Genomic DNA, 22,201 nt, shown 5'->3' with positions numbered 1-22,201 from the left:
TACCATTAATATTGAATTTATAGGGTTCTGTTGCTTGCTTTGGATTACTTGATATAATTTTTAAAGGCATCAAATTATGTGCTTTTATAAAACTGCCCCAGAGAAAGTAGGATAGCTGGCACATGCAGTTACGGCTCCTCTGAGACAGGTGTAACATGTTTGTGCTGGAAGAATAAATGCATATGTACATATTCTTTAATGCCCCAATGCTCAAAACTCTGGTGCTGTACAGAAAAGCGCCAGAGTTTACTGCTACAACAGCACCTAAAAATAACTTCCTAATAGTATGCAAATGATATGTGCGCTATTAGCTTCGAGCATGAGGAAGTAAATCGGGCAGATGGTGCCTGGTACATGTGCTAGAGTCAAATCGCCAGAGAGTGGGAGGGAGGAGGAAGAAGGGACAACAACATCAGCAAAGGTATTTGTTCTCTGCCTTTAAACTCAAAATGCATTTATGTGACAGGTTTTTTGGATGACCTCTTACCTATTTCAAGCCACTGAACATGATTGTGTTTTGTTCTGAGCAAAAAGAAAGAACGTTTAAAATCTGGTTAGACCTGATTACCAGAGACCAGGCAGTATATGGGTTTCCCCTTGTGTTCCATCCACAAAACTCCCACTTCCTTTCCGCGCAGTAAAATGGCTTGATGCATGTGGAAGAAGTGAAGGGGTGCACAGGCAGGCTGGGGCCGACCTGCCAGATATGCTGCCTTCCTCCACTGTGTCAGAGCTGCAGCAGGGCAGCTGAATAGCTTCACATACTGGCAGCATAATAGGCTTGCCTGTAGAATCTGTCAGGCTGCCCTCCCCTCCTCCCACGTCCTCTTGGAGCTGACCTACAGGTCAAGTGGCTGTGCACTGCACTGGGCCTGGGCTGGCTTGCCAGGCTCCTTTTGCTTACGGGGTTATCTAATGCCAGCTCTGAGCTGGCATAAGGTTCCCAGTGGTAAGAGCACCCATGTTCAGGATGCTCTTCTTTTAGCATTGCGTTGCATAGAAAATTACCTAATTTAAATGAGATTACTATGCTACTTGTCCTAATCTCTGCCACACTCTTTGTCCCTCGCACTGAAGCCCTCCAAGCATTTGTCACCAGCAAATGCGGGCGCTAGTCTGGTGCTAAGGGCCTTTAGTGCCCGCATTTGCTACTGAGCATCGGGGCCTAACACAGGCACATGAGTGGCGATCTTGCCTCTGATCTGCCTGTTCTCACCCCCCCCCCCCCCCCCCCCCGGAATACCTATGCATGTATTATGCAAAAATAGACACTGTGTTTCTGTGCTGTCGTTTATCCATATCCCTATAAAGCACTGTTCTACACACTCGAGTCCTGTGTAAAATTATTTGCATAAAGGATTGCTGTGAATGGGCTAAAACAAATTTTAAGTACATAAGTAATGCCACACTGGAAAAAGACCAAGGGTCCATGAAGCCCAGCATCCTGTCCACGACAGCGGCCAATCCAGGCCAAGGGCACCTGGCAAGCTTCCCAAACGTACAAACATTCTATACATGTTATTCCTGGAATTGTGGATTTTTCCCAAGTCCATTTAGTAGTGGTTTATGGACTTGTCCTTTAGGAAACCGTCTAACCCCTTTTTAAACTCTGCTAAGCTAACCGCCTTCAACACGTTCCCTGGCAACGAATTCCAGAGTTTAATTATGCGTTGGATGAAGAAACATTTTCTCCGATTTGTTTTAAATTTACTACACTGTAGTTTCATCGCATGCCCCCTAGTCCTAATATTTTTGGAAAGCGTGAACAGACGCTTCACATCCACCTGTTCCACTCCATTCATTATTTTATATACCTCTGTCATGTCTCCCCTCAGCCGTCTCTTCTCCAAGCTGAAAAGCCCTAGCCTCCTTAGTCTTTCTTCATAGGGAAGTCGTCCCATCCCCGCTATCATTTTAGTCGCCCTTCGCTGCACCTTTTCCAATTCTACTATATCTTTCTTGAGATGCAGCGAACAGAATTGAACACAATACTCAAGGTGCGGTCGCACCATGGAGCAATATAACTGCATTATAACATCCTCACACCTGTTTTCCATACCTTTCTTAATAATACCCAACATTCTATTCGCTTTCCTAGCCGCAGCAGCACACTGAGCAGAAGGTACTACTACTACTACTACTACTACTATTTAGCATTTCTATAGCACTACAAGGCATACGCAGCGCTGTACAAACATAGAAGAAAGACAGTCCCTGCTCAAAGAGCTTACAATCTAATAGACAAAAAATAAATAAAGTAAGCAAATCAAATCAATTAATGTGAACGGGAAGGAAGAGAGGAGGGTAGGTGGAGGCGAGTGGTTACAAGTGGTTACGAGTCAAAAGCAATGTTAAAGAGGTTTCAGTGTATTATCGATGACGACACCCAGATTCCTTTTTTTGGTCCGTAACTCCTAACGTGGAACCTTGCATGACGTAGCTATAATTCAGGTTCTTTTTTCCCACTTGCATCACCTTGCACTTGCTCACATTAAACGTCAGCCGCCCAGTCTCATAAGGTCCTTCTGTAATTTTTCACAATCCTGTCGCGCGTTAACGACTTTTAATAACTTTGTGACATCAGCAAATTTCATTACCTCACTAGTTACTCCCATCTCTAAATCATTTATAAATATATTAAAAAGCAGCGGTCCTAGCACAGACCCCTGAGGAACCCCACTAACTACCCTTCTCCATTGTGAATACTGCCCATTTAACCCCACTCTCTGTTTCCTATCCTTCAACCAGTTTTTAATCCACAATAGGACATTTCCTCCTATCCCATGACCCTCCAATTTCCTCTGTAGCCTTTCATGAGGTACCTTGTCAAACGCCTTTTGAAAATCCAGATACACAATATCAACCGGCTCCCCTTTGTCCACATGTTTGTTTACTCCGTCAAAGAATTGAAGTAAATTGGTCAGGCAAGATTTCCCCACACAAAAGCAGTGCTGACTTGGTCTCAGTAATCCATGTCCTCGGATGTGCTCTGTAATTTTGTTTTCGATAATAGCCTCTACCATTTTTCCCGGCACAGACGTCAGACTCACCAGTCTATAATTTCCCAGATCTCCCCTGGAACCTGTTTTGAAAAATCGACGTTACATTGGCCACCCTCCAATCTTCCGGTACCACGCTCAATTTTAAGGATAAATTGCATATCACTAACAGTAGCTCCACAAGCTCATTTTTCAGTTCTATCAGTACTCTAGGATGAATACCATCCGGTCCAGGAGATTTGCTACTCTTCAGTTTGTTGAACTGCCCCATTACGTCCTCCAGGTTTACCGTGAAGTCAGTAAGTTTCTCCGACTCGTCCGCTTGAAATACCATTTCCGACACCGGTATCCCACCCAAATCTTCCTTGGTGAAGACCGAAGCAAAGAATTCATTCAATCTCTCCACTATGTCTTTATCTTCCTTGATCCGCCCCTTTTACCCCTGGTTATCCAGCGGCCCAACCAATTCTTTTCCCAGCTTCCTGTTTTTAATATACCGAAAAAATTTTTTGCTATGTCTTTTTGCCTCTAATGCTATCTTTTTTTCGTAATCCCTCTTGGCCTTCTTTATCTGCACCTTGCATTTGCTTTGACACTCATGCTGCTGCTTGTTATTTTCAGACGGTTCCTTTTCAAACAAATACTTACAAAGTTACATAGGTTACTATTGGGCTCATTTTCAAAACAGAAAAACATCTAAAATGTGGCATAAAGCACCATTTGGACATTTTTCTCACAAAACCGTCCAAATCAGTATTTTTGAAACCTATTTCTAGACGTTTTTGTTTGAAGTCCATCAAAAGTGCGTCCAAATCTCAAGGGGGCGTATTAGGGGCGTGTTCAGGGCAGGACTTTTCAACCATAATGGAAGAAAACAAAACCGTCCAGGAATAAAACTAAGATGGAGGGAATCAGGGATGACCTCCCCTTGAGTGGAGGGGTATCCTAGTGGTTAGTGCAGCGGACTTTGATCCTGGGGAACTGGGTTCGATTCCCACTGCAGCTCCTTATGACTGTGGGCAAATCACTTAACCCTCCATTGCCCCAGGTACAAAGTAAGTACCTGTGTATATGTAAACCGTTTTGAATGTAGTTGCAAAATACCACAGAAAGGCGGTATATCAAGTCCCATTTCTCTTTCCCTTCCCTTATTCCCCCAGTGGTCACTAACCTCCTCCCACCCCCCAAAAATGTGATGAAAAACATTACTTGCCAGCCTCAGATGTTATACTCGGGTCCATTAGAACAACATGCAGGTCCCTGGAGTAGTCTAGTGGTGGGTGCAGTGCACTGCAGACAGGTGGACCCAGGCTTCTACCTCCCCCTACCTGTTACAATTGTGGAGGAACTGTGAGCCCTCCAAAACTCACGAGAAACCCACTGTACCCAAATATAGGTGCCCCTTCACCCGTAAGGGCTATGGTAGTGGTGTACATTTGGGGGTAGTGAGTTTTGGGTGGGTTTTGGGGGACTCAGCAGACAAGGTAAGGGAGCAATGGTCAGATGTGTACCTGGGAGCATTTTATGTAGTCCACTGCAGTGCCTCCTAGGGTGCCGTATTGCTTTCTTGGGATGTCAGGGGGACCAGTGTACTAAAAATGCTGACTCCTACTGCAAGTGCGTTTTGCATTTGGACGTTTTGGGGTTTTTTTTCGAAAATGGATCAAAAAACAAAAACGCCCAAATCACAAAACCTTCTATTTTTGAACACAAAAGATAAGACTTTTTTTCTTTTTTGAAAATGACCTTTGCTCCTCAGATTTTGGATGTTTTTTGCAAAATGTCCAAAGTCGGACTTAGACGTCATATCGAAAATGCCCCTCCATGTAACTTTGTAAATCTAAGTGCTTTGAAAATATGCCTCCATTTAATTTTATAAGTCTTTGAAAATACACCTCCAGGTGATTTTGTAAGTCTATGTGCTTTGAAAATGAGCACCATAATGACCTACAAATTAGAAGCGGAAACACAATAAAAACACAGTTCAGGGGTTCCAACCTAGTGAAATGTCTTCCAGGATCTTCAGCTACAAGATGTACAGACCAAATACTGAAAGTGATCCAAGAAGAGAGCGAAGCTTCTGATGCTGATGTTGTAATTCACCTGGGGACAAATGACCTGGCCAACAATAACAAGTTTACAGCACAGAGAGCGTTCCAGAAGCTTGGGGAGGGACTGAAATCTTTGGTTTGGACTGTGGCTTTTTCTTAAGTAATTCCTACATGGGGGAGGGGAGAGGAAAGACTATCAGGGTCATTTTCGAAAGAGAAGGGTACCGACACAAATCGGGAGATGGGCATCCTTCTCTCAGGGTCACCCAAATCAGCATAATCGAAAGCCGATTTTGGGCGTCCTCAACTGCTTTCCATCGTGGGGACGACCAAAGTCCACGGGGGCGTGTCGGTAGCGTACCGAAGGCAGGATGGGGCGTGGTTAAGAGATGGGCGTCCTTGGCCGATAATGGAAAAAAGAAGGGCGTCCCTGACGAGCATTTGGCCGACTTTACTTGGTCCCTTTTTTTTCACGACCAAGCCTCAGGTGCCCGAACTGACCAGATGACCACCGGAGGGAATCGTGGATGACCTCCCCTTACTCCCCCAGTGGTCACCAACCCCCTCCCACCCCAAAAAAAAACCTTAAAAAATTTTTTTCCAGCCTCTATGCCAACCTCAAATGTCATACCCAGTTACATCACAGCAGTATGCAGGTCCCTGGAGCAGTTTTTAGTGGGTGCAGGTTGATCTTCTGCACTTTGTTGTGGAAGTAGTCAGCCAGTGATTGAGGAGAAAGTGAGGGGGGTGGGAGCGGAGGGCACTTTGAGGAGGGAGTTAAGGGTGGCAAAGAGACGACGAGGGTTGGAGCCGAGAGAATTAGTCAATTGGGTGTAGTAGTCCTGTTTGGCAAGGAATAGGGAGGACTGGAAGGAGGATAGCATGAATTTGTAGTGAATGAAGTCGGTATGGGTGCGAGATTTCCTTCAGAGGCGTTCGGCAGATCGGGTGCAAGAGCGAAGGTATCGGATGCAAGGGGTCATCCAGGGCTGAGGATTAGTATGCTTTGTAGGGCGGGAGACGGATGGTGCCAGGGTATCCAGAGCAGAGGAGAGAATGGCATTGTAAGCAGAGACAGCCTTGTCGACAGACTCGGAAGACATGATGGAAGGGAGGAGATTAGAGATATTAGAGGATAAGGTGGGAGGGTCAACAGCCTAGAGATTCCTGAAAGTAGTGGTTAGTGTTGGGCGAGACTGAGGGGGAGGGTGATGAAGTGTGATGGTGATTAGGTGGTGATCTGAGAGAGGAAGAGCTGAGGTGCAGAAATTGGAAGGTGAGCAGGTAGGACGAGGTCAAAACAATGGCCAGTTTGGTGAGTAGGGGTGGTGGAGCATAGCTGGAGGTTGAAGGAGGATGTCAGAGTGAGGAACTGAGAAGCGTAAGAGTCGGATGGGTCGTCGGCGTGTATGTTAAAGTCTCCAAGAATGAGGGATGGAGATGAGGGTTCAAGAAAGACGGAGAGCCAGGCATCGAAGTCGGTAAGGAAGGAAGAGAGGGACTTATCAGGGGGGGCGGTAAATGACTGCTACTCTGAGTGGCGTGAACTTCAAAGAATGAGAAGCAGTGAGACTGCGGTAGGAGGAGGGGTTGAAAACTACAGGAGGGCGAAAGTAGAAACCCAAATTCCTCCTCCGCGACCAACTGGGTGGGGAGTGTGGGAGAAAGATAACCTCCATGGTATAGGGCCACGATTGAGGCAGAGTCGTCGGGGGTGAGCCAGGTTTCAGTTAAGGCGAGCAGTTGAAGGGAACGGGAGATGAAGAGGTCATGGGTGAAGGAGAGTTTGTTGCAGACTGAGCGAGCACACGAGAAGGGGAGGGAAGAGGGGAGGAGGAGGGGAATAGAGATGAGATTGGAGGCATTCCGGGATCGGTTGCGTGGATAGGATGAGGACAGGTGAGGGGGACCTGAATTGGGATTGATTTCTCCTGCGGATAGTAGGAGAAGGAGGAAGAGAGTGCGGAGGAGGGTGGGGGAGGTAGGTCGAAAAACGCGACGAAGACAGGATGCGCTAAGAAGGAATGGGGATGGGTTAATGGCAGGGAGGAAGTGTAGATGGTTGAGAGCTAGGAAGGAGGAGGGGGACAGGAGAGATGGTGAGGGACGGGGGTAGGTAAGGTATGGCAGTAGTGAGCAGGACGGGAGAGGACTTGGATGGGCAATGAGTTCCTGTGGAAGACAGCGGTGGGGGAGGGGAAAAAGATTAGGAAGGGACAGGGCAAGGAAGAGAATGTGTATAGGGGCCATAAGTAGTGACTGAGGTGTTCACGGGTGCATATGTAGTGACTGAGGTGTTAAGCAATAGATAGAGCAGGAAAGCAGGGCAGGAGGCTTAAACTGGAACAGCAGGCAACAACTTGAGCATATAAGCATGTAGTATTTAAAGGAATTCAATCAGCATGCTCTAAAGCATATATAAAACATTTAGAGCATATAAAGCATTGGTTTGTTTAAAGTAAGTCTTTTAGAAGGAATGGTTCCGCGGAATCTTAGCGGAGATTGTGTGGCAAAGCTGGTAATTGGAAAACAAAATGGGAACTGGGCAGACTTCTGCGGTCTATGCCCTGATTGTGACTGAATAGATAGGGATGTGCTGGAGTGTCAATTTTAAGGGGCTTTGACGTTAGCTTCAGAACTATAGTACAAGAACAGTGCTAGGTAGACTTCTACGGTCTGTGCCCTGAGAAAGGCAAGGACAAATCAAACTTGGGTATACATATAAAGTATCACATACCATGTAAATGAGTTTATCTTGTTGGGCAGACTGGATGGACCGTACAGGTCTTTATCTGCCGTCATTCTTTTCCCTCTGTAGTAGATTTTGCTGAAGGACCATGTATTTTCATAAATCCACAAAGATTATGTCGCAAATAATGTGCAACAGTCTTCAGGATAAGTGAAGGGGGTCTTTTACTAAAGCTTAGCTCGAGTTATCTGCAGCAGGGCCCATAGGAATAAAATGGGCCCTGCTGCAGATAACTTGAGCTAAGCTTTAGTAAAAGACCCCCTTAATCACTTGTGTTTCTTGTTAGGTGAAGAAATAATAAGACTTAATTGGAAGAAAATGTATAAATCTGAACACAGAAATAGGGAATGATAAATGTCTGAGTAGAAGGGCCATGCTGGCATCTGGGGAAGAGTTTTCAGGATATTCCCAATGAATGCACATCAGATAGAACTGCATGCATATTGCATCAACTGAATGCAAATCTGTCTTGTATATTCTTTAAGGATATCTCAAAACTATCTATCTATGTACTTATCATTTCTATAGCGCTACAAGGCATACGCAGTGCTTTACACCATACACAAAAAGACAGTCCCTGCTCAAAGAGCTTACAATCTAAATGAGACAGGTAAACAGACAGAACAACTAAGAGGCAAGGGAATAAAGAGGTGAGGATAAAAGGACAGGGCAAGTGAGTAGTGGTTAGGAGTTAAAGGCAGCGTGAAAGAGGTGGGCTTTAGTTTGGACTTGAAAACGGCCAAAGACTGGGCCAGACGTACAGGCTTGGGAAGTCTATTCCAGGCGTGAGGTGCAGTGAGATAAAAGGAACAAAGTCTGGAATTAGCGGTAGAGGAGAATGGGACAGATAAGAGAGATTTATCTACAGAACGGAGTACCCGAGGGGGGGCGTAGGGAGAGACAAGAGTGGAGAGGTACTGGGGAGTGGCAGAGTGAATGCACTTATAGGTCAATAAGAGAAGTTTGAATTGAATGCGGAAATGGATAGGGAGCCAGTGAAGTGACTTAAGGAGAGGGCTAATGTGAGCATAGCGACTTTGGCGGAAAATGAGTCGCACAGCAGAGTTTTGGACTGATTGAAGAGGAGAGAGATGTCTAAGTGGGAGGCCGGTGAGAAGCAGGCTGCAATAATCATGGCGAGAGGTGATAAGAGTGTGGATAAGGGTTCTGGTAGAGTGCTCAGAGATGACGGGACGGATTTTGCTGATGTTATAGAGAAAGAAACGACAGGTTTTGGCAATCTGCTGAATGTGAGTAGAGAAGGAGAGAGAGGAGTCGAAGATGGCCCCAAGGTTATGAGCTGATGAGACAGGGAGAAAAAGAGTGCCATCCACAGAAATAGAGAAAGGGAGGAGAGGAGAGGAGAGGAGGGTTTAGGGGGAAAGGTGAGAAGCTCAGTTTTGGCCATGTTAAGTTTCAGATGACGTTGAGACATCCACACAGCGATATCAGATAGGCAGGCTGAAACATTAGTCTGGATGCTGGTTGAGATTTCGGGGGTAGAGAGGTAAATCTGGGAGTCGTCAGCATAGAGATGGTATTGAAAGCCATGGGATAATACCAGAGAGCCAAGGGAAGAAGAGTAGATGGAGAACAGGAGAGGACTGAGAACAGAACCCTGAGGTACACCGATTGGTAGAGGGATAGAGGTGGAAGAGGATCCACCAGAGTGTACACTAAACGTGCGAAGCGAGAGGTAGGAGCGTATCAAGGAATAGGCTGTGATCAACAGTGTCAAAAGCGGTGGATAGATTGAGAAGGATGAGGATAGAATAGAGACCTTTGGATTTGGCCAGTAACAGATCGTTGGAAAGTTTTGTAAGTGCAGTTTCAGTTGAATGAAGAGGGCAAAAGCCAGATTGGAGTGGGTCAAGAACAGCTTAAGATGAAAGAAAGTCGAGACAGCGGCGGTGAACGGTGCTTCAAGTATCTTGGAGAGGAAGGGGAGAAGGGAGATGGGTCGATAGTTGGAAGGACAGGTAGGGTCAAGTGAAAACTGTGACCTACATGCAGTCCTTAAGGACCATCAGTGATTTAAAGGGCAATTCTGTTAATTGGCATCTCAGTGTAGGCACTCCAGTGCTATGCGCTTAGCGCCAATTCTATAATGGCATCTTGGTGCCAAGATTCCGTTCCAGAATACTAGTATAAGGTCAACATTCTTGCACTGTGTCAATGGCATGGGTAAGTTGGAGTGTCTAGGTGCGCCAAATGATGTGCATAGTTTATAGTATTCTATGCACTACACGTGTAACTGAGAGAAACGCCCATGACCCACCTATACGTCACCCACATGTACACCCCTTTGTAGTTAGTTGCTATGGTATTTAGGTGCAACCTTATAGAATAGCACCTAGTGCACATGTGGGCTCATTTTTGAAAGAGAAGGGCGCCCATCTTTCGACATAAATTGGGAGATGGGCGTCCTTCTTCCAGGGTCGCCCAAATCGGCATAATCGAAAGCCGATTATGGGCGCCCTCAACTGCTTTCCATCGCGGGGAAGGCCAAAGTTCCTGGGGGCATGTCGGAAGCATAGCGAAGGCGGGACTGGGGCGTGCTTAGCACATGGGCGTCCTCGGCCGATAATGGAAAAAAGAAGGGCGTCCCTGACGAGCACTTGGCCAACTTGGTAAATTTTTTCTTGCGACCAAGCCTCAAAAAGGTGCCCGAACTGACCAGATGACCACCAGAGGGAATCGGGGATGACCTCCCCTTACTCCCCCAGTGGTCACTAACCCCCTCCCACCCTAAAGAAAAAACTTTTTAAATACTTTTTACCAGCCTCTATGCCAGCCTCAAATGTCATACCCGGCTCCCTGACAGCAGTATGCAGGTCCCTGGAGCAGTTTTAGTGGGTGCAGTGCACTTCAGGCAGGTGGACCCAGGCCCATCCCCCCTACCTGTTACACTTGTGGTGGTAAATGTGAGCCCTTCAAAACCCACCAGAAACCCACTGTACCCACATGTAGGTGCACTCCTTCACCCCTTAGGGCTATGGTAGTGTTGTACAGTTGTGGGTAGTGGGTTTTGGGGGGCTCAGCACCCAGGGTAAGGGAGCTATACACCTGGGAGCAATTTCTGAAGTCCACTGCAGTACCCCTAGGGTGCCCGGTTGGTGTCCTGGCATGTGAGGGGGACCAGTGCACTATGAATGCTGGCTCCTCCCAGTATTCTTCTGAGATGGGTGTCCTCGGTTTCCATTATCGCCGAAAACCAGGGACGACCATCTCTAAGGTCGACCTAAATGTTGAGATTTGGGTGTCCCCAACCGTATTATCGAAACGAAAGATGGCCGCCCATCTTGTTTCGATAATACGGGTTTCCCCGCTCCTTCGCGGGGACGTCCTGTGAGGATGCCCTCAGGAAAACTTGGGCGCCCGTTCGATTATGCTCCTTACAGGCACCTAACTGCCACTTTATGGTAGCTTTGATTGCATACTTTATAGAATTGCCCCCATGGACGTGACACCATCTTAAATCCAGATATTTTCAATTTTCTACCCCTACTTCCTTATGCCTTTACACCCAAAGTGATGATGCATATATTATAATCAGGTGTGATACAATATAATATGTCTAGTTCCATTAAACTATTTTACGCTGAATATGAATCCATTTAGTGCTGCCAGTATTTCGAGTTCCCAGCACAGAGGTTCTGCTATGTAGCAAAGAGTGTCTCTGGCACAGAGAACTGCATCTAATGGTACTGATGCCCCTGTGGAGGAGTGGCCTAGTGGTTAGAGCACTGATCTTGCAATCCAGAGGTGGCCGGTTCAAATCCCACTGCTGCTTCTTGTGATCTTGGGCAAGTCACTTAACCCTCCATTGCCTCAGGTACAAACTTAGATTGTGAGCCCTCCTGGGACAGAGAAATATTCACAGTACCTGAATGTAACTCACCTTGAGCTACTACTGAAAAAGGTGTGAGCAAAATCTAAATAAATAAACATGAGCTAGGATGTTAGTTCATGTGCTCTTCAGTAGCTATTCACCAACACTCGGAGCTGAAAAATTTGCAATGAATTTATTAAGTTAAATGGGATTTTATTATTTTCAGTCCCTGTGACACTTAGTCTAAGAAAGTGTTGGTACTCGTAGTGTGGCCTCTTGGCTTGATGATATGGCTTTCTGTAAAATGAGAATGCAAACGAGAGCACATTTGCTATAATTGTTGCGGTTATCCAGGTCTTGACGCATCTGAGTAAGTTAAATAAACGTTTCAGCCATCGTGCTGTGGCTTTCTTTAAGGTATGCTGCAAGGTCAGCAATTTGTCATTATAAAGTGGATTCATAGACTTGATTGGTTGGGGTTCGATGAAAGTGGCCTTAGGAAGGCAGGAAAGTCCGTTAGTCACAAATTTGAATATTGGCAGGAAAGAGCCGAACAACCGCAGCAATCATGATGCCAGCCAATGAAGCTTAAGAAAACACATTTACAATAAGCGTGTCATGCTTGGAAATATTACTGGGGTTACTCTGAAATGATTTTGTTTACCTTATTCTGATATAGAAGCTTCTCTCTTTAGAATCTTCTTAATAAAGTAAGCATAGGAATTACCCAGAAAACAATATCTTGTAAAGCTTAGGCATTGTACATTTCAAGAATTTCTCTGTGCTATATATTCTAGGCTGTTTAATCTTCTGGAAGCTGTTGTAGATTATTCATTATGTGTGACTTCTAGGTAAGGCTACAGCTAAGACTGGAACTGCCATCTCCTCAGAGGAAGATTTTGATGCCCTGATTTCTGCTGCAGTGAAAGCTGACAATACTTGTGGATTTTCTAAATGCAAAGCAAGCGTTCTGACCTTGGGACAGCTCTGTATTCATTGCAACAGACGCTACTGTCTGAGTCACCACATCCCAGAGGTACAGTTCATTCCTTCCTTCCTTCTTTCCTTTTTTAACTTCATAATTAGGTGTGGGTGTTTATGACGACTACATGCTGATATATCAGTTCAGCATTGACTGGATATTTTTACCACAATACAAACTTGAATTATTTCTGCTGTTTATTTTCTGAGCCTTTGTAATCTTTCTAAAATAAATTACACAGAAAAGGTTGGATCTTAGAAAATTATTAATTGTTAAGTAGCAGCTCCCTGATTTACATTTTTATTCCTAATTTTGATATATTTCTGATATTTCTCTGTTCGCCTTTACTCTTTTAAAACATTTATATTTTTTAAGACTAGTATGATGTTTTGATTTTGGTGCTACCCTTCTTGAGTCTGTCTCCTAGCTTCCCATTTCTTTCAGAGTTTTTTTTTTTTTTGTACCCCACACTTTTTCCCACTCATGGCAGGCTCAATGCGGCAGGCAATGGAGGGTTAAGTCACTTGCCCAGAGTCACAAGGAGCTGCCTGGGCCGGGAATCGAACTCAGTTCCTCAGTTCCCCAGGACCAAAGTCCACCACCCTAACCACTAGGCCACTCCTCCACTCTAAGCTCTAAGCTTAGACACTTCACACTATCCTTGAGAACTGTGCCACTGCCCTTTCCCTGCCCTATGTGTCAGTTCTCATTTCTTCCTATCTCCCTTCCTACTTGTGCACTCTGCTTAGGTCTCACTTTGACACACTGTTTTTTCCAGCACACTGATACCACTTGATTTCTTCTCCTTTACTGCATCTTGCCTCTGCAGTTCCTCTTCATAAGAACATAAACATGGCCATACTGGGACAGACCAAAGGTCCATAAAGCCCAGCATCCTGTTTCCAACAGTGGCCAATCAAGGATACAAGTACCTGGCAAGATCCCAAAACAGTACAATACATGTTATGCTGCTTATCCTAGAAATAAGCAGTGGATTTTCCCCAAGTCCATCTTAATGGCTTATGGACTTTTCTTTTAGGAAGTTAGCCAAACATTTTTAAACCCCGCTAAGCTAACTGCTTTTACCACATTCTCTGGCAATGAATTCCAGAGTTTAATTACACGTTGAGTTGAGAAATATTTTCTCCGATTTGTTTTAAATTTACTACTTTGTAGCTTCATTGCGCACCCTCAGGCCTAGTATTTTTGGAAAGAGTGAACAATTCATGTCTACTCATTCCACACCACTCATTATTTTAGAGACCTTATTTCAGCTCACAGCTTCTAAGCCACCATTCACTAGTTAGAAAAGAAGTACCGCTAGAACTGAAGCTTTGAACAACCAATACACTGTACTGAATATTTAGCATTTTGAGGGTGGGTCATGGGGTTGGCAGAGCAACTTTCTATTGCTGTTTCAAGCTTCCAGCCCAATTAGAATGAATACTTGCTAGGGCCAGGACACCTACAACATAGGTCAGTGATGGCGAACCTTTTAGAGACCGAGTGCCCAAACAGCAACCCAAAATCAAATTATTTATCGCAAAGTGCCACATATGACTCCACCCCTATGATAGCCACACCCCTTACACCAGCCATGGCACATATAAACAGACATCATTGAAAATATTATACTAGTATAGGAGAAAAAATAACATGATTTTCTTCCATTATAAATCATTTCTGTAAGCTGTTACAGCTCCAGTATACCCAGTGCAAAATAAGACAGCAGATGTAAATTCTCCAATTCGACATATTCCAAACACTAAAATGAAAATAAAATGATTTTTGCTACCTTTGTTGTCTGGTGATTTTGTTTTTCTATCCATATTGGTTCTAGTCGCTGATTCTGCTGCTCTCTATCTGTTCTCTTAACTCCGTTTCCAGGGCTTCCTTTCCATTGATTTCTTTACTTTTCTCCTTTCTTCTTCATTTCTTGCCCTCCATCCATGTCCAGCCACCATCCTCTCCCCTCCAGCCACAAATGTCCAGCCACCCTCCTCTCCCCCCTGCCCTCCCTCCTAGCACCTGGCAGCACCCACCATCAGGCTTCCCTCTCACCCAGTACCCACCATCAGGCCTCCCTCGCACCCAACACCAGGCCTCCCTCCCACCCAGCACCCACCATCAGGCAGGCCTCCCTCCCACCCAGCACCCACCATCAGGTATCCCTCCCACCCAGCACCCACCATCAGGCCTCCCTCCCAGCACCAGGAACCCCCCCCCCCCTCCTAAAATTTAAAAAGCGTACTTCCTCGGAGTCGGGGTTTAGGCGGCGTGCATCCGTAGCGGCAGCGAAGCACACGTGCTTCGCTGCCGCTACGGACGCACACCACCTAAACCACGACTTCGAGGAGGTACGCTTTTTAAATTTTAGGAGGGGGGGGTTCCTGGTGCTGGGAGGGAGGGAGGACGGGCGGGCGGCCTGTTGCTCGTTGGGTTGGAGGGAGGGCGGGAGGAAGGCCGAACTGGGAGGGAGAGTGGGTGGACCAGTGATGGCGACGGCGCGCGTGCCAAGGGAGAGGGCTCTGTGTGCCCTCTCTGGCATGCGTGCCATAGGTTCGCCATCACTTACATAGATGCTAACATATATGTGCTGATTGCACATGGAAATGTTTAGAATACTAGTATTATCCCACGGATTCTATATAAGGTGCGGTGCTTTGCATGCATTAAATTGAGCATGCGCCCAATTTATGTGTGCTCCTTAATTGAGTAATGAGCCAATCAGTGATGATAATTGGCCGATAACCTATTATCAGTGCTAATTGGCAATAATTGGAATTTATGCACGCCTGCATTCTTCTTTTTAGTTGTTTTCTAAAAAGAGGTGCCTGTAAATTCTAACATGTATAGCTGAAAAGGGGTTGCAGCCGTGGGAGGAATGAGGGTGTGTCTGGGGTGTTCCTCAAATTTACGTGCGTAGTTATAGAATTCGGGGGAACGTGCCTTCATGTAGGTGCGAGTATTTACTCCAGATTTTCAGTGGCGTAAATGACCGCACATTCCCCGGCCCTGTGCACTATTCTATAAACCTTGCCTAACTTTAGACACGGTTTATAGAATAGTGTTAAGCGCTATTTTTGGACATGCCTATCTTTTATGTGCCATTTACAGAATCTAGATCTATATGTGCACATACATGTGTAAATTCCAATTCTCCGAGGACAAGCAGGCTGCTTGTTCTCACCGATGGTTGACGTCCACGGCAGCCCCTCCAATCGGAGATCTTCCCTAGCAAAGACATTTGCTAGGCCTCGTGCGCACATGCACACTGCGCATGCGTGACCGTCTTCCCGCCCGAACTCGCTCGTGTTCGTCAGTCTTCTTTTTTCCGCGCTCGGGACAGCTGTGTTTACAGTCGTTCTGTGCCCTGAGGAGACCCTCACGCTTTTCTTGCGTCCTTCCATTTCGGAAGTCTTCTGTTTTGTTCTACTTCTCTTGTTCTTAAAAAAAAAAAATTTTCCTTTATTTCGAGTTCTTTTTCCCGTGTAAGTTTCCTTTTGCTTTCGATAGCGACCCTGTTGGCTGCCCGTACGGTTTTTTTTGGTGCCTTTGTCATCATCGTGAATTTTGATTTCGCCAGCGTGATTTTTCCGCCCATGTCATCGAAACCTCCCAGCGGCTTCAAGAAGTGCACCCAGTGCAGCCGGGCTATCTCACTCACTGATAGGCATGCTTCGTGCTTTCAGTGTCTGGGGGCTGGGCACCATCCTCAGGCCTGTACTCTCTGTTAAAAAAGAGAACTCAGGCGGCGAGATTGGCCCAGTGGAACGTTCTGCTCGGGGCCTCGCCCGGTGCTTCGACGGTCTCAGTATCGAGGTCATCGGCCGGTGCATCGACATCAGCGGTACCGAGGTCATCGACCGGTGCTCCAGTGTCTATGGTACCGAGATCATCATTGGTACTGATGTCGTCGGAGGGTGCTTCTTCGTCCGGAGTGCAGGTGAGGGCTGGCCATTCCCCTGCTGGTGGCAGTGAGCCTTCGAATAGGTCTCGAGGGCTCCTGCAGTACAGCCCCCCCCCCCCCCCCCCCCCCGGGATCGAGCTTCTTTGGACCCGGCCCCGAGGAAGAGGCTCTTGGATTCAACGTCCTCGTCGGTACCAGGAGGTTCCGGCGACATGCTTTGTGTGAAGGCAAAGAAGCATCGGCACCGGTCACCTTCCCGTCGTGGTACCGGGAGCTCTGGGTCGCCGAGGGAGTCGGCACCCACTAGCCATCGACGCCGGGAGGACCGCTCACCCTCTATTCAGGAGGTGTCGATGTGCTCTACCTTGGACAGCCCGGTACCACCTCCGCGCCACGAGCAGATTCTCAGTTCGTCGCCTGCACCGGACTCCCAGCCTTCCTCGACAGCCGCTCTAAGCGAGAGCCTCAGGGCCATCCTTCCAGGGATCCTGGAAGAGCTGTTGCGCCCTTCTCCTCTGGTACCGGGGGGGGGGGCTTGCGCTGCCAGTGCCGTCGAGTGAGGCGACTGCTGGCTCTTTGCCCGTCGTGAGGTCTCTGGTGCCGGTACAGCTTGCGGTGCCCGCGTCGGCTGCCTCCCAAGCAGACTCTCCGACGACGTCAATGGAGGGAGCTTCATCGCCGCCGATGCGAGAGTCTACTTCTCGACGTTCCCACCGTGGCCATGTGTCTATGGAGTCGAGGCGGGCACGGCTTCGGACAAAGGTTCATGAACTAGTGTCCGACACCGATGGTGAGGCCTCGTGGGAAGCAGAGGAAGACGTCAGATATTTCTCAGATGAGGAGTCTGGCGGTCTTCCTTTTGATCCCACTCCCTCCCCTGAAAGACAGCTTTCTCCTCCTGAGAGTCTATCTTTCGCGGCCTTTGTCCGGGAAATGTCTACGGCAATTCCCTTCCCTGTGGTTACGGAGGATGAGCCAAGGGCGGAAATGTTTGAGCTTTTGGACTATCCTTCGCCACCTTAGGAATCGTCCACAGTACCTGTGCATCATGTCTTCAAGAAGACACTGCTGGAGAAATGGGCGAAGCCACTAACTAATCCCCACATCCCCAAGAAGATCGAATCCCAGTATCGGATCCATGGGGACCCTGAGTTGATGCGGACTCAGTTGCCTCACGACTCTGGGGTTGTGGATCTGGCCCTTAGGAAGGTCAATAGTTCTAGAGAGTATGCTTCAGCACCCCCGGGCAGAGACTCTTAAACCTTGTATTCTTTTGGGAGGAAGGCCTACCATTCCTCAATGCTCGTAGCCAAAATCCAGTCTTACCAGCTCTACACGAGCATTCATATGCGGAACAATGTGCAGCAGTTGGCGGACTTGGTGGATAAGCTCCCTTCTGAGCAAGCCAAGCCTTTTCAGCAGGTGGTGAAGGCGTGTCGTAAATTCCTTGGCCAGGGGTGTTTATGACACTTTTGATGTTGCGTCCAGGGCCGCTGCTCAAGGTGTGATGATGCGCAGGCTCTCATGGCTGCGTGCCTCCGACCTGGAGAATAGGATTCAGCAGTGGATTGCGAATTCTCCTTGCCGGGGGGATAATATTTTTTGTGAAAAGGTCGAACAGGTGGTAGAGCAGCTCCACCAGCGGGACACCGCTTTCGACAAATTCTCCCGCTGGGCGCCTTCAGCATCTACCTCAACTGGTAGACGTTTTTATGGCGGAAGAAGGACTGTTGCCTATCCTTCTAATAGGCTTAGGTACAATCCTCCCTCTTGCCAGCGTGCTGCCCAGGCCAAGCCCCAGCACGCTCGCTCTTGTCAGCAGCGTGCGACTCAGCAAGCCCCTGCGGCTCCCCAGCAAAAGCAAGGGACAGGCTTTTTACTGGCTCCAGCAGAGCATAGCCGAAGTCAAAGTGTCTGTGTCGGATGATCTGCCGGTCGGGGGGAGGTTAAAATTTTTTCACCAAAGGTGGCCTCTTATAACCTCCAATCAGTGGGTTCTACAAATAGTCCGGCTAGGATACTCCCTCAATTTGGTTTCAAAGCCTCCAAATTGCCCGCTGGGAGCTCAATCCTTCAGCTTCCAGCACAAGCAGGTACTTGCAGAGGAACTCTCCGCCCTTCTCAGCGCCAATGTGGTCGAGCCCATGCCACCCGGGCAAGAAGGGCTGGGATTCTATTCCAGGTACTTCCTTGTGGAAAAGAAAACGTTTTTATGGTGGAAGGACTGTTGCCTATCCTTCTAATAGGCTTAGGTACAATCCTCCCTCTTGCCAGCCTGCTGCCCAGGCCAAGCCCCAGCACGCTCGCTCTCGTCAGCAGCGTGTGACTCAGCAAGCCCCTGCGGCTCCCCAGCAAAAGCAAGGGACAGGCTTTTTACTGGCTCCAGCAGAGCATAGCTGAAGTCAAAGTGTCTGTGTCGGATGATCTGCCGATCAGGGGGGAGGTTAAAATTTTTTCACCAAAGGTGGCCTCTTATAACCTCCAATCAGTGTGTTCTACAAATAGTCCAGCTAGGATACTCCCTCAATTTGGTTTCAAAGCCTCCAAATTGCCCACCGGGAGCTCAATCCTTCAGCTTCCAGCACAAGCAGGTACTTGCAGAGGAACTCTCCGCCCTTCTCAGCGCCAATGTGGTCGAGCCCATGCCACCCGGGCAAGAAGGGCTGGGATTCTATTCCAGGTACTTCCTTGTGGAAAAGAAAACGGGGGATGCGTCCCATCCTAGACCTAAGGGCCCTGAACAAATATCTGGTCCGAGAAAAGTTCAGGATGCTTTCCCTGGGCACCCTTCTTCCCATGATTCAGGAAAACGATTGGCTATGCTCTCTGGACTTAAAGGATGCTTATACTCACATCCCAATACTGCCAGCTCACAGACAGTATCTCTGATTTCGTCTGGGAACACGGCACTTTCAGTATTGTGTGCTACCCTTTGGTCTCGCCTCCGCGCCAAGGGTATTCACAAAGTGCATGGCTGTGGTAGCAGCGTCTCTACGCAGACTGGAAGTGCACATGTTCCCTTACCTCGACAATTGGCTGGTGAAAAACACCTCCAAGGCAGGAGCTGTACAGTCCATGCAGATGACTATTCGACTCCTGGAGCTACTAGGGTTTGTGATAAATTATCCAAAGTCCCACCTTCTTCCTGTTCAGAAACTCGAATTCATAGGGGCTCGTGCCTACCTTCCGGAAGCGAGGGCCGACAATCTCCTGTCCCTTCTTTCCTGGGTACGAGCGTCCCAACAGATCACAGCTCAGCAGATGTTGAGATTGCTCGGCCATATGCCTCCACAGTGCATGTGACTCCCATGGCCCGCCTCCACATGAGATCAGCTCAGTGGACCCTAGCATCTCAGTGGTACCAGGCTGCTGGGGACCTAGAGGACATAATCTTGCTGTCCAAGAGTTTTCTTCAGTCCCTCCATTTGTGGACAATTCAGTCCTATTTGACTCTGGGACGTCCTTTCCAAATTCCTCAGCCACAAAAGGTGCTGACGATGGAATGCGTCTCTCCTGGGGTGGGGAGCTCATGTCGATGGGCTTCACACCCAAGGGAGTTGGTCCCTCCAGGAACAAGGTCTACAGATCAACCTCCTGGAGTTACGAGCGGTCTGGAACGCTCTAAAGGCCTTCAGAGATCGGCTGTCCCATCAAATTATTCAAATTATTCAAATTCAGACGGACAATCAGGTTGCCATGTACTACATCAACAAGCAGGGGGGCACCGGATCTCGCCCCCTGTGTCAGGAGGCCGTCAGAATGTGGCTTTGGGCTCGCCGGAACGGCATGTTTCTTCAAGCCACGTATCTGGCAGGCGTAAACAACAGTCTGGCCGACAGATTGAGCAGAATCATGCAACCTCACGAGTGGTCACTCAATTCCCGAGTGGTACGTGAGATCTTTCAAGTGTGGGGCACACCCTTGGTGGATCTCTTCACCGGTCAAGTCAATCATAAGGTCCCTCAATTCTGTTCCAGACTTCAGGCCCACGGCAGACTAGCGTCGGATGCCTTCCTCCTGCATTGGGGGGAGGGCCTCCTGTATGCCTATCCTCCCATACCTTTGGTGGGGAAGACTTTGCTGAAACTCAAGCAAGATCGAGGCACCATGATCCTGATTGCTCCCTTTTGGCCGCGTCAGATTTGGTTCCCTCTTCTTCTGGAGTTGTCTCCTGAAGAACCGTGGAGATTGGCGTGTTTTCCAACCCTCATTACTCAGAACGAGGGGGCGCTTCTGCATCCCAACCTCCGGTCCCTGGCTCTCATGGCCTGGATGTTGAGAGCGTAGATGTTGCCTCCTTGGGTCTTTCAGAGGGTGTCTCCAGATTCTTGCTTGCTTCCAGGAAAGATTCCACTAAGAAGAGTTACTTCTTTCTATGGCGGAGGTTTGCCGTCTGGTGTGACAGCAAAGCCCTAGATCCTCGCTCTTGACCACAGACCCTGCTTGAATACCTTCTGCACTTGTCCGAGTCTGGTCTTAAGACCAACTCTGTAAGAGTTCATCTTAGTGCGATTAGTGCATACCATTACCATGTGGAAGGTAAGCTGATCTCGGGACAGCCTTTAGTTGTTCGATTCATGAGAGGTTTGCTTTTGTCAAAGCACCCCCCCCCCCCCCCGTCAAACCTCCTACAGTGTCATGGGATCTCAATGTCGTTCTCACCCAGCTAATGAAACCCCCTTTCGAGCCACTGGATTCCTGCCATCCGAAGTACTTGACCTGGAAGGTCATTTTCTTGGAGGCTGTTACTTCAGCTCGTAGGGTCAGTGAGCTTCAAGCCCTGGTAGCTCATGCTCCTTATACCAAATTTCATCATAATAGAGTAGTCCTCCGCACTCACCCTAAGTTTTTGCCAAAGGAGGTGTCGGAGTTCCATCTGAACCAGTCAGTTGTCTTGCCAACATTCTTTCCCCGTCCGCATACCCGCCCTGCTGAACGTCAACTGCACACATTGGACTGCAAGAGAGCATTGGCCTTCTGTCTGGAGCGGACACAGCCCCACAGACAGTCCGTCCAATTGTTTATTTCTTTTGATCCCAACAGGAGGGGAGTGGCTGTCGGGAAACGCACCATTTCTAATTGGCTAGCAGATTGCATCTCCTTCGCTTATGCCCAGTCTGGGGTGACTCTTGAGGGTCATGTCACGGCTCATAGTGTTAGAGTCATGGCAGCGTCAGTGGCCCACTTGAAGTCAGCCACTATCGAAGAGATTTGCAAGGCTGCGACGTAGTCATCTGTCCACACATTCACATCGCATTACTGCCTACAGTAGGATACACGACGCGACAGTCGGTTTGGGCAGTCGGTACTGCAGAATCTGTTCGGGGTTTAGAATCCAACTCCACCCCCCTAGGCCCATTTTTATTCTGTTCCAGGCTGCACTCTCAGTTGGATAAGTTTAGGTCAATCTCAGTTATGTCCTCGCCGTTGCGAGGCCCAATTGACCATGTTTGTTGTTTTGAGTGAGCCTGGGGGCTAGGGATACCCCATCAGTGAGAACAAGCAGCCTGCTTGTCCTCGGAGAAAGTGAAAGCTACATACCTGTAGAAGGTATTCTCCGAGGACAACAGGCTGATTGTTCTCACAAACCCGCCCACCTCCCCTTTGGAGTTGAGTCTTCCCTTGTCTTTGTTTTGCTATTTACTGGACTGACGAACACGAGCGAGTTCGGGCGGGAA

The 22,201-nt window shown here is 47.9% G+C and overlaps 1 protein-coding gene across 1 annotated transcript in view; it reads left to right on the top strand.

Annotated features, from left to right (window-relative positions):
* Positions 1-22,201, top strand: part of IGHMBP2 (immunoglobulin mu DNA binding protein 2) — a 237,282-nt gene that overhangs the window by 207,608 nt on the left and 7,473 nt on the right. The window contains exon 14 of the mRNA XM_030201132.1: positions 12,483-12,667. Within this exon, the coding sequence (XP_030056992.1) occupies positions 12,483-12,667 (185 nt within the window). The remainder of the gene's footprint in view (positions 1-12,482; positions 12,668-22,201) is intronic.

The sequence above is a fragment of the Microcaecilia unicolor genome, chromosome 4 (genome assembly GCF_901765095.1).
Source record: "Microcaecilia unicolor chromosome 4, aMicUni1.1, whole genome shotgun sequence".
In the NCBI taxonomy this organism is placed as follows: domain Eukaryota; kingdom Metazoa; phylum Chordata; class Amphibia; order Gymnophiona; family Siphonopidae; genus Microcaecilia; species Microcaecilia unicolor.
This window is presented reverse-complemented; position numbering and strand designations above follow the sequence as displayed.